This window comes from Gossypium hirsutum, chromosome A08 (genome assembly GCF_007990345.1).
Source record: "Gossypium hirsutum isolate 1008001.06 chromosome A08, Gossypium_hirsutum_v2.1, whole genome shotgun sequence".
In the NCBI taxonomy this organism is placed as follows: domain Eukaryota; kingdom Viridiplantae; phylum Streptophyta; class Magnoliopsida; order Malvales; family Malvaceae; genus Gossypium; species Gossypium hirsutum.
The window spans coordinates 487,541-499,630 of NC_053431.1; the positions used below are offsets into that span (position 1 = coordinate 487,541).

Here is a 12,090-nt window from a genome sequence, read left to right on the forward strand (position 1 = left end):
TATGTATATCAACTTAGTTCTTTGATCAGCTTATGTCGTTCGTTTAGGCATATTCGAATATGAAGTGGAGCATTTATAAAGCGCATGAATCAAATTGCAAACGTGTATGTACTTATAGTATGAATAACTTGAATATGACGTATTAAAAAAACAAATAGTGTCAATTAAAATTCAGAAGGGCTATCTCAGGGATGAAAGTAGAAAAAAGTTTTTATGGGAGTCTAAATTGAATCATAAACTTGGAGAGGGCAAAAAGCAATTTTACCATTGTACTAATTTTATGATTTTATAATTAGCAACTTTAATTACGCTCCATGCCCAATTTGAGCTGGCATTTAGCGCATAAGCCAACTGTAAGGCTGACAGACTTAATTGATATGATGCTAATACTCTTATAATTTAATTAAAATGTTTAGAAGTTTAGGGACCAATTTAAAATTTAATCCATAGTTTAGGATATCTACTACAATTTATAATTCCTTGTAAAGTCAACCTGTTCTCAACGTTATCCTTACCTGATTCAGATCCGAGTTAATGATTTTGGTTGGAATCTCCATTGCATTTTAATGTACCATATTGTAACTAGAAATAACCTTTGATAATTTATCGAAATTTAAATAATTGCAGTAATTCGATGTTATGCTAAATATTTTTTTATTTCGATTTTTCGTGTTATTGATATTCATCATTAAAATTAATCATATAATTGATCACGATAATATTACTTAATAGGGTACTACTAAAACAAGATTACAGGGACTGTAATGTAAGAGCACATTCTTTTTCAATCTTTTTAATCATTCATTTACAAATCAAAGAATCATAAATAAGAATCAAAATTCTGGGTTTCTTTTGACAAAAAGAAAGGACTAAAATGCAATTAAAAAAATTCAATCTGAAGGAAGTGAAATTGTAGTAGATGAAAGGCTACCATGACTATTCTCACAAAGTGTTAAAGCCTTCTCTAGATTGGCAACAATGTCTGTCATATTGGGCCTTTCTTTTCCTTCCAAATTCACACAATTCAGAGCTGTATAAGCCATTAATTCCACTGCCTCGACCTCGTGAATCTCTGGCACCCCGACTCTTGTATCGAGCACTGACCGGAGATCCCCGGTTGATATCCTTGGGCCGGCGTATTCGACCACCCCCATTGGTCCAGTTCTGTCTTCTCTGTTTCGAAAAACGGCTTTTCTTCCTGTTAAAAGCTCTAACAATACCACACCTAAGCCGTAAACATCGCTCTTTGGTGTTAATACATTTAGGACGTAATATTCGGGATCTATGTACCCAACTGTACCGACTACGGTGGTTGACATGAATTGTTGATCGGATTCCGGTCCCATCAACGATAATCCGAAATCCGAAACTCGAGCGGTCCAATTTGCATCTAATAGTATGTTGGAGGACTTTATGTCCCTATGAATTATAGGTGGTACTGCATAGTTATGAAGGTAATGAATCCCTCTTGCGGCGTCTAACCCAATTGTGATTCTCATTTTCCAAGAGTTTAGTTCGCTGCTTCCTTTTTCGATGTTGTTCGTGTTATGGAGATGATCGTGGAGTGAACCATTAGTCATGTACTCGTAAACCAGAAGCCTCTCGTCGTTTTCTTGGCAGAATCCGATTAATCCCACTAAATGTTTATGGTGCAACCTAGATAACAAAGCTAATTCCGATTCAAACGCGGTTTCCTTCTCTTGGAATTTCTTCGCTTTTTTCTCTAATGAGTCGTTTTCGCCTCTTTTAATAGCGACTTCGCGACCGTCTCGAAGTTTGCCTCTATAAACAACCCCGAAACTCCCGGAACCGATACGGTTTTCGATCGAGAAGTTGTTGGAAGCATCGGCGAGCTCCGAGAACGAAAAGCTTTGGGTTTTCTCCGCTTGTTTCGATGACGACGACCCACTTCGTTGCCGGCTGAGTCTCCTCGAACTATTGTGTCGAAGCGAAAATGATCTTAAAGGTGGTGGAGCAATAGCATCATTAGCTACCGTGGGTTGCACGGAACTATTTATCCTGCAAAGCCAAAACCCACATTTCCATTGCCATAAACAGTAAAGAACACTGCAAATCCCTACAAAAGCACCAATTGATCCCACAATCAAAAACGCCATTGAAAGCTTGTTAATCCCTTTTGACGGCTCAGATCCTCGTGATGGTACCGGCGTTAACGGGACCGGGATCGGAAGCTCGGTTTGACACGGTTTGCAAATGTTGCCTGAACCATAACACAGTGTCTCAGAATTCAAATAAGTACCACAATTACATGAACTTTTAACACATGGACCTGGAATCACCATTGGAACAGGAACATCACTTGTAAAGGCATTTCCCCAGCAAATAATTGTCAAATTCCTTGTTGTTAACCCACAAATGAAATCCAAACCAGCAACAATGGTTTCAAATGAAACATCCTTAACTCTATTATTATCACCGCTTCCCCCACATTGAACCAAACCGTTTCTTCGTTGGATACCGCAACCGAAACCCCGTCCTGATGTTAAACCGGAGAATTCAAAAGCCGAACTGGTTGGAACATCGAGTTGGCCGGTTCCTTTACAGACAAGGAATCCTGTCTTGGTCAATCCACAAACATGGGAATCTCCTGCAACTAAATTCGACATAGACAAGTTACCAAACTGAGTTTGGATTTCAACACTAATTTCATTATAACCCCAACAAACAACTTTACTACTGTTCATCAAAATCCCACAGCTAAAACCATTCCCTGATGTGATCTTACTGAACTTTAAACCATCACCAGGTGATGAAAATGGTGAACCACGGTTCCCTCGCCAGCACCTAGCTATGCCGGAACTTACCTCTCTAGCACAAACATGGTCAACACCGACGGCTAAGTCGGTCAACGAGACATTATAGTTTAAATATATACGCTTTGGGTTGAACAAAGCTCGAGTGTCCCAACAATGGAGACTGAATCCACCTGATCTAAGCCCACAAAAGAAGGTTTTGCCACCGGAGATTGATTCGAATGATACGTTCGGTGATACCGAAATGTCGAGTTTGAGTCCGTTTTGGTAACATTCGACTCGTTGGGTTGGCTCGTTAGCTATGATACCACATATGGTGCCTGTGCCGTACACGACCGCAACCGTGGAGGCTGAGCCTATGGCGGCGACAACATGGATGGTAGCGGCGGTGAGGATCAAGAGGGAAATAGTGAAAAAGAAGGTCATTTCAAAAATGGTGCTGGTGGTTTATTGATGCTCTTCATTGAAAAAAAAAAAACTAGAACAAAAAAAAAAAACCATAGGAACAGAAACAGGGAGCACGATGATAATGATAAAGAAAGGAGAGTCTTGTAATAAAACAATATAATATGATAATGAATAAAGATTAATTAATACATAAGTGCAAAGCATGTGGTCCCATGAAAATGGTGATGGTAGTTTCAGAAAACTTTTTTTTTTTTTTTGGTTTTTCAATCAAATATTTAAAAAAATGGAACTTTATAAGAGTGTTGGATGAAATTAAAACAATACTTTTTTAAAAACAGAGATTAAAGTATTTATCTTTCTGTCTGTCTTGTTTAAAGTTCCCTACTTGCAGATTTTACCTTTTAAAAGTAGTTTAATCATAGTTCCCATAACCCATAAAAAAGCTGGTCTTTTTTCCCTTTCTGTCTCTAAAAATGATAGAAATAACGAATATATAAGGAGAAACAAAATAAAATTATGAGATTTTAAGTTAAAATTTTAATTTTTGTAAATGTGTGAATTTTTATTAAATTTATTCTCACTTACCACTAAAGTTAAATTTAGATTGATTATACATCATGCCCTAAAAGAGTAATAGGGTTTAAACAAAAATATAAATTTAAAAAATAAATTTGGATAAAAAATAAGCTCTATTTGTAAAACAAGTTGGGCCTCAAGTAAATTATTTTTAGGCCGGTTTGAATTCGCAAAATGGCAAAAATATTTATTATTTTTTATTGTTTTAATGTTATTTTTTTATTGTTTTCTCTTTATTTTGCTATTATTTCAATATTATATTACTATTATTTTGTTGTTATTGTTAATTTTATTATTATTTTAGAGGCATTTGTTTGTTAAGTTACATCTATCTTAGTGTTATTTAAGTATACATATTTTTTAAAATTTATTTTCAATTTATTGGGAAATATTTATTTTAATGTGTTTAGTATTTTTGATGTATTATATATATTTAAAAAGTATATAAAAATAATATAAAAATTAGTACGGGTTGGGCCCAAGTTTTAGCATTTTTATCCGGGATGAGTTTGGGCAAAATTTTAAACCCATTTTTCGGGCTGGGCTTTGACCTAAAAATAGGCCTAAAATTTTGGTTAGGCTCGACTCGGCCTAGTCTATGAGTACCTCTAAATTTTAATTTGTTTATTAAACTTTAAAATTGAGAGACAAAATTTAATAAAAATATTTTTTTTTATATTTTACTTTAATAGTTAACAACAATAAATTAATTAATATAAATTTAAAATTAAATAAAAATGGTTGTTTTATAAAAAAATTCTTTTACGATATTATTTTTGTTTTTCAAGTTTTTATTTTATTAATTAAAAATGATTTTTAATATTTATAAGTTAAATTAATGTTAACTATTAAAATAAAATATATGAATGAATTTTTTTATTATTAAATTATATTTCCAGATTATCTAAATTTTAAAATAAAATAAAATTCAGTCACATAAGGATTGAATGAAAAATTTACTCATGGTTTCAAAATATGACGGCAAATATCAATTGAAACAAATATAGTAACAAATTTCAATATCCACTTATAGTATGATGACGAATTTGCACTTTTAATCCTAAAAAATTGAGTAAATTAATGTTGTATATTAAAATTTGGTGTTTTATGTATAACGAATAATAAATTTAACCCTCAATTTTTTTTATATTTTTATTCAATTTGACTCATAATCTTTTATTCGGAGCAAATCAAATCTCAACCTTTTATTACTAAGTTGTCACTCTTTTGCATTTCTATTTTTTTTTCAATTGTTATAATTTTTATTGAAAATTAAAAAGACTTTTGTAATTTTTTTTTCATTGTTTACATTTTTAAATACTGAAAAGTTTTTTTTCATAATTTTTAAATTATTTATCGATACGATGTATAATATAAAATAATACTATTTTAGTATAAAAAAAATTAAAAGCCAAATTCAAATAAAAAAAAGGGATTAAATTAAATAAAATTATAAACAATAACAGATAAATTAGTTTTATGCCTTATATATAAAACATCAAATAAATATATATTTTTAAAAATTAATCTCATTATAAATTCTTATTATATTTTATCTTTTTAATATAATATTTAAAATTAACCTCACTCCAATCTATAAATAGAAAGATAATATGCTTTAGTGTACTCGAACCCACGTTATCTTACACTAACAATAATACCAATATCAATCAAACTATTTAGTGAGGGGGTTTTCTTTGTAACTGTATTGTGTCGGTTCTTACAAGTAAAATAAGAACATAGGCGGTTTAGTTTAGTGTTCTAATTGTTGTTTGGTCTGTGGAGTCAAGAGGCTGTGTTTAAGAGCTAATATTTTAAGCTGTTTTTTTTTTCTTTTAAAAATGTAATTTATGTCTGGATTTAGATTAAGAATGATTCATTACTAGGAAATTTAGCAATTTAGCAAATATAATATTATTTGATTGAGAAGCCTCACCAAACACACTGCTGTAAACACATCAGCAATATCAAAATAATTTATCTCCTAATAAAATATTTAATCGCTTGGATGATTAAATCTTACTTAATATTGTATTAATAAATGAAAAAAAGGACTAAAATCAGAAGTAGACCTCATTCATAAGCTACTTAAAACATGGAGTTAATGATATTTGTTAATGATTTAATTAAATCAATGCAATACCCACAACCATTTAGCAACTCAGCCAATTTAAAGCTTTGATAAAATTTTGGCAACTCAGCTGAAATGAATGTTTAATAACACAAGGACTTGTTAGATATTTTTTATTAGTTCTTTAAGGGGTAAATCTCAAAATTATATATAAATTTTGATTTGATGCAGTTATGTACATAAAAATTTTATCGTGCTTTAAGTATATACATAAAATATTAATTTTGATTTAATTATACATATTTTAAAAAATAAATACGTTCAATTTTCTTTATATTGGATAAATATAATTATATGTATATATAATATATAAACATAAGATTATACTATATTAATAATTGTGTTAATAATTTGTGAAAATTGGATCAAATTAAAATTTTAACCATTTATTTAATTTATTAGTCTAGCGAAAAACATAATTATTCTCTTAATGATGTAATTTATTGATTAATATTGAGTATAACAATAAAGTACATTACATATTTAAATAAATAATTTAATTTTGAGGTTTAAAAGTAACATTATTAAGAACGACAAACATAAATCCCAAAAAATTCCCTCATGTATTTTTACTAAGAAATTAGTATGAAAATGGTGAAGGTAAGAGCACGGTGGAAGAGGATAATTTGTTATCATTGATTGGCCCGCTGGAACTATAAAGAAGGGCAAGTGGATGTCTTCCAAAGGTCATGCCGTCTGCTACCTTAAGCATCACATGTGACTCGTAAAAGTTATAACCCCTTCTATGTTGTTTGAATTGAATCGAAAAGGAGCGGAACGAGAGTAGAGATTAGTATATTTACTATTTTATAGTTGATATATTTTTATAAATATTGGATGCATCTATTTTTGTCTTATTAAGCGTTATTTATCTTTAATAATTTGAATATTTTTAAATGTAAATAAATATTTCATTGTAATTCTTTTTAAAAAAAATTTAAACAAAACATAATGATGTTTTTTTTTATAAAACACTATGACATTTTTATCCTTTTAATAATTATATATATACAAGGATAAAATGTTAATTTAATATACTAGAGCAGGGTGGGGCAAGTAATTATCATGATCACTTTATATCAATTGTCAAAAATAAATCCACTCCGTCTTGCTCCGTATTCACTTTTCAAAAGAAAAAAATTCACTTCATTCGGAGTGGATCGATTTAGAATTCATCGAACAGTATGAGTTTTTTCATCCTTAGGTTAAATTGGATTTTTTTTTTGTAAAATTAAAATATTTTTAAACTTAAATTTAAATTTTATTTTTAATAATTTATTTATTTTTGAACCATTTAGATTAGAAACCAGTGGTCTAACGAGTTTGACCACTGGTCCGATTATAAAAATATTGTTAAAATTTTTTATTTAAACAGAGAATAAAATTAATTATGATGAAATAAAGAAATAACACTGATAATGAAATTAAAATTAGTGATGAAATATTCTACAATAAAAATTCACAAAGACATAAGGTTTTAATTAAAGAAATCAAATAACCGCGACAAACAAGGTTAAAATTAGTGATAAAATAAATATTGTAATCTAATAAATAAAAATTTACAAATATTTAAGACATCAATTAAATAACTCAAATTAATTAAAATAGAAATGCAAAATCATAATTTTATAAAACATTCATAAATATATATTTATTAAATATTTATAAACCAAAAGGCTAAAAATACTCTTAAATTTTTAGAATACTTTAAAAAATTTAATTTTTGAGAGCTAAAAACAATTTCTGTATTTAGTTAATAATGGCCCAAAACTCTATTTACCTCATATACACCCCCAATTTATAAGCACATAATGCATGTCGATACGTCCAACATTTAATCCTATTGACATAGTTGAAAATTACGAATTAAGAGCAAATCTAAAAAAAATAATCTCTATTGTTAACGGCTTTGACTCTAAACAAAAGATTTTATTTATAGTTTACTCGAATTTTTTAATATTAGTTTTTATAATTATTAATTGTCACAATCTAAAAAATCTAATTATATTCATAACCTATCGAGATTATATTAATTAGGTCCTTTCATTACTAAAACCGTTAATTTAACTGTTAAATGACAAGTTACATCTTATGTGACATAATTTAAAATAAAAAAATATTTAAAAATTTTAGTTTTGACATTTTCAAAGTTTTACAAAGTTTTATTGTTCACTTTATTTTTTTCTTTCCTAGTTTTAGTTTTTATCTTTAAAAGTTATGCAAAAAACCGTTCTATTTAAATGTTTCATTTTAAATTTAGCTACATAATATTTGATGTGTTATTTAACTGCTTTAATATCGAAAGGACTTAGTTGATATAACATCGCAATTTTAAGATGTAATTTAAATGTTTTGAAGTTTAGGGACAAATTTAAAATGAAAATTATAATTTAAGGATGTGTGATGAAATTAACTCCAATTATACCATACATATATACCACCTAATTCAATTTGAAAAAAAAACAAACTAAAATTAGAGCATTTTAACCTTATATATGTTAATTGCTGTATAATATTTATAAAAATATTTTTTATTGTTAAAATAAGAACTGCTCTGCTATGTAAAAACAACTATCCAGCCACCTAGTTGTGTTATAACTACCTTACTAAAAAAAAAAAAGTTACTTTACTAAAAATTATCATATTTATATGTTACTTTTTTTTACATAATTCATCAAAATTTAATACTTTTTTCTTCAAAAAAAAAACAAAGCCAAAAAGTCCCTGATTTGATTGTGTTTCTGCTATTGTCCTCATATTTGTGTTTCAAAGGTAATTCTATTTTTTATTTATTTTACATTTTGGTCCTTTGATTGTGTGCTGTTTGGTTGGTGAGAAAATGTGTAAGAAAAAAAATAGTAACTTTGAAGTGTTTTTTATTGTTGGGTAGTTAGTCTTAAATATACATATTGGTACCATGTTTGGACATTGGCTGAACCTAATTTGTCTTGTTTTTATTTATTTGTTTTCTATGTTTTTAGTTTTATAACTAATATTCTATTATAAATTTATGAACTTTGTAGGGTTTTAGGGAGTCTCTTTTCTGTAATTCTCCCATTTTTTTATGTCAATTGTAGGCTCTGCATTTTTATTTTTATAAATTTATAAATTTTTCTTTCCAGAATCGAAGAAAAATTTAATTACCATGTGCAGTGTTGCAATGGGGAAATCAACTCAAACCGGTGGGGCCACACAAAAGTTTTCCGATTTGCTGGAGTTATCGGCATCGAACGATTTGATCAGTTTTAGGATTGCTATCGAGGAAGAGGGTCATGACATTGATGAGCCAAGCTTGTGGTATGGAAGAAGGATAGGTACGAAGAAGATGGGATTCGAGGAACGAACGCCTCTTCTGATTGCTTCGATTTTCGGCTGCAAGGATGTGGTGAATTATATCATCAAAAGCGGCCAAGTCGATGTCAATAGGGCTTGTGGTTCCGATGGAGCCAGGGCTCTCCATTGTGCTGCTGCCGGTGGTTCCTCTGGTTCACCTGAAATTGTCAAAATCCTGCTCAATGCTTGTGTTGATATTAATTCTGTTGATGCTAACGGAAACCGGCCTGGTGATTTGATTGCTCCGGCTAGTTGCAACTCAGATTGCAGCTCGAGGAAGAAGTTGTTGGAGGCTTTGTTGAAAAGTAATGTCGATGGAGGAGAGGGTTTCCCTTTCCGAGTAGGAAACGAGATGGATGTGTCGGAGGTGCAAGTAGATTCGATCCACCGAGTTTGGAAAGATGGAAATGAGAAGAAAGAGTATCCCTATGATCTCACTCTTCCTGACATTAAGAACGGGATGTACGGGACAGATGAGTTTAGGATGTACACTTTCAAGATCCAACCTTGCTCGAGGGCTTATTCTCATGATTGGACCGAGTGCCCTTTCGTTCATCCTGGGGAGAATGCAAGGAGGCGCGATCCTAGGAAATATGTTTATAGTTGCGTCCCTTGCCCTGAATACCGTAAGGGATCTTGCAAGCAAGGTGATAACTGTGAGTATGCACATGGTATTTTCGAGTCTTGGCTTCACCCTGCCCAATATCGAACTCGTCTATGCAAAGACGAGACTAACTGCAACAGGAGGGTTTGTTTCTTTGCACACAAGCCGGAAGAACTTCGTCCTTTGTATGCTTCAACAGGTTCAGCATTGCCTTCACCTAGATCATACTCAGGTTCCGGGCTCGAATTTGGTTCAATGAGCCCACTTGCTCCAGCTTCTCCATCTGTTATAAAACCTTCAACATCAACACCACCCTTGACTCCTACCGGGACTAGTTCTATAGGTGGATCGATGTGGCCGAACCAGTCTAGCATCGTACCTCCTACGTTGCAGCTTCCTTTCAGTAGGTTGAAAGCTGCACGTACTGCTCGGGGTAAGGATTTAAACATGGATAAACTCAGTTTGGAAACTCACCGTCGCTTTCAGCAACAACAGCAACAGTTGGAACAATCCCCGACCAGTTGGAACAATCCCTTATCCGGGGAATTAAACAGGTTTGGAGGGGTGAAGTCGACTAGCCTTGACGATATTTTCGGATCTCTAGATAGTACTAAGCCCCAGTTACAAGGACTTTCGCTCAAGGCTGCTTCACCTCAGCTACAGTCACCAACGGCAGTTCCAAAGTGGCAGAATCGTAACCAGCAGCTCCGTGCTAGCTACCCAACGAACCTAGCATCCTCTCCCATAATGATGTCTCCAACCTTCGGGGTTGAAACATCCGGGCCAACTGCAGCATCAAGTTTAAGTTCAAAACGGAGCCCAAGCGTCATCGAGCGTCCTGCTGGAAATCGTAATTCAGGGTTTTCTACGCCAGCATCACCAGTTGGTGCAATGCCTCCCAACCTTTCGGATTGGGGTTCCGTCGATGGCAAACTAGACTGGGGTATACAAGGAGAAGAGCTAAAGAAACTAAGAAAATCTGCATCTCTTGTGTTCCTAAACAACAGCAGCAATTTGCCGAATACAGCACGCTCACTGCCATCAACCAGCGAAGAACCAGAAGCGTCTCGGGTCCAGCCTCACATGAACGGCAGCACCCATTCCGCCGGTCAGGTTAGACCTGAGGACCAGAAGCAGCAGAAATGTCATAACACTGGGAATTCGGATATGCTCAGTGCCTGGATGGAACAGTTGTACAAGGACCAGGACCAAATATTGAACTAAAACCGAAAACTAGCCCCTCCCTCCATTACCTCCTAAGTTTAATTTTTTTTATTTATTTCTTGGATGGAAAATGGAAGCAAATTTAGTATTTATTTATTTATTTTTGTTTCAACTTATGTTTCTGGTTTGTACCTTTTTTATGCATTATTTATCGATATAAACTTTTTTATCCTTTCTACTTGTCCTAGATAAACATTATGCATATTTTATCTACCTTTCAAGTATGACGGATTGCACTAACCATCAAACCTAACTATTCACCTATATTCTTAAGAAACACATATTTAATTGCCTTCAAAGTCGGTTATTCCCTAAAACCGAAGCACTATACCGGTATTGCACAACACACAAGCATTAAGAATCACATAAACACGACGAAATAAAAGAGAACTACTTCACACAATGTGTAAAACAAGATCCAATAGAATTTCACATAAGCAATAATGAAGGCATGAACATCTCAAAATCGAATCATTCGTATTAACATATATAGATGCAAGTCTATAAATATGAATCACATAAGAGTGCAAATCAACAAATAAAATTCTTCATTGGTCATTCCCAGCTACATAAGCACCAACAAAACATAATCACTAAGGACATAATTTTATCCATCAATCATCTTTTGCTAAAACCGTTTTTCTTACGTTCATAGAATAAGTTGGTTTTAGCATTCCCGAGATCAACAGTTTTCAGACAACCATCTCAAAATCTTGTGAAAAAGGCGAGATGCAACAAAATAAAAGAGAACTACTTCACACAATGTGTAAAACAAGATCCAATAAAACTTCACATGAGTAAAAACGAATGCATAAACATCTCAAAATCAAATCATTCATATTAACATATAGATGCAAGTCTATAAATATGAAACACATAAGAGGGCAAATCAGCAAATAGAATTCGTCATCCAGTCATTCCTACCTACATAGGCACCAACAAAACATAATCACTAAGGACATAAATTTTACATTAAAACCGTATTCTACATTCATAGAATAAGTCAGTTTTAGCGCTCTCAAGATTAACGATTTTCAGAC

The 12,090-nt window shown here is 32.0% G+C and overlaps 2 protein-coding genes across 2 annotated transcripts; one reads left to right on the forward strand and one right to left on the reverse strand.

Moving 5' to 3' along the window:
* Nucleotides 1-729: 729 nt before the first annotated feature.
* On the reverse strand, nt 730-3,299 carry LOC107931866 (putative serine/threonine-protein kinase-like protein CCR3). The gene has a single exon (XM_016863822.2). The coding sequence runs from the start codon at nt 3,198-3,200 to the stop codon at nt 891-893; it is 2,310 nt and encodes a 769-aa protein (XP_016719311.1). The 5' UTR covers nt 3,201-3,299; the 3' UTR covers nt 730-890.
* Nucleotides 3,300-8,880: 5,581 nt separating this feature from the next.
* Nucleotides 8,881-11,974, forward strand: LOC107931859 (zinc finger CCCH domain-containing protein 66). Its single transcript, XM_016863815.2, has one exon. The coding sequence runs from the start codon at nt 9,035-9,037 to the stop codon at nt 11,048-11,050; it is 2,016 nt and encodes a 671-aa protein (XP_016719304.1). The 5' UTR covers nt 8,881-9,034; the 3' UTR covers nt 11,051-11,974.
* The last annotated feature ends 116 nt before the right edge of the window (nt 11,975-12,090 follow it).

Bases quoted from the DNA above. Each gene is read 5' to 3' on its own strand.
- LOC107931866 (XM_016863822.2), bottom strand. From the start codon at position 3,200: ATGACCTTCTTTTTCACTATTTCCCTCTTGATCCTCACCGCCGCTACC.
- LOC107931859 (XM_016863815.2), top strand. From the start codon at position 9,035: ATGTGCAGTGTTGCAATGGGGAAATCAACTCAAACCGGTGGGGCCACA.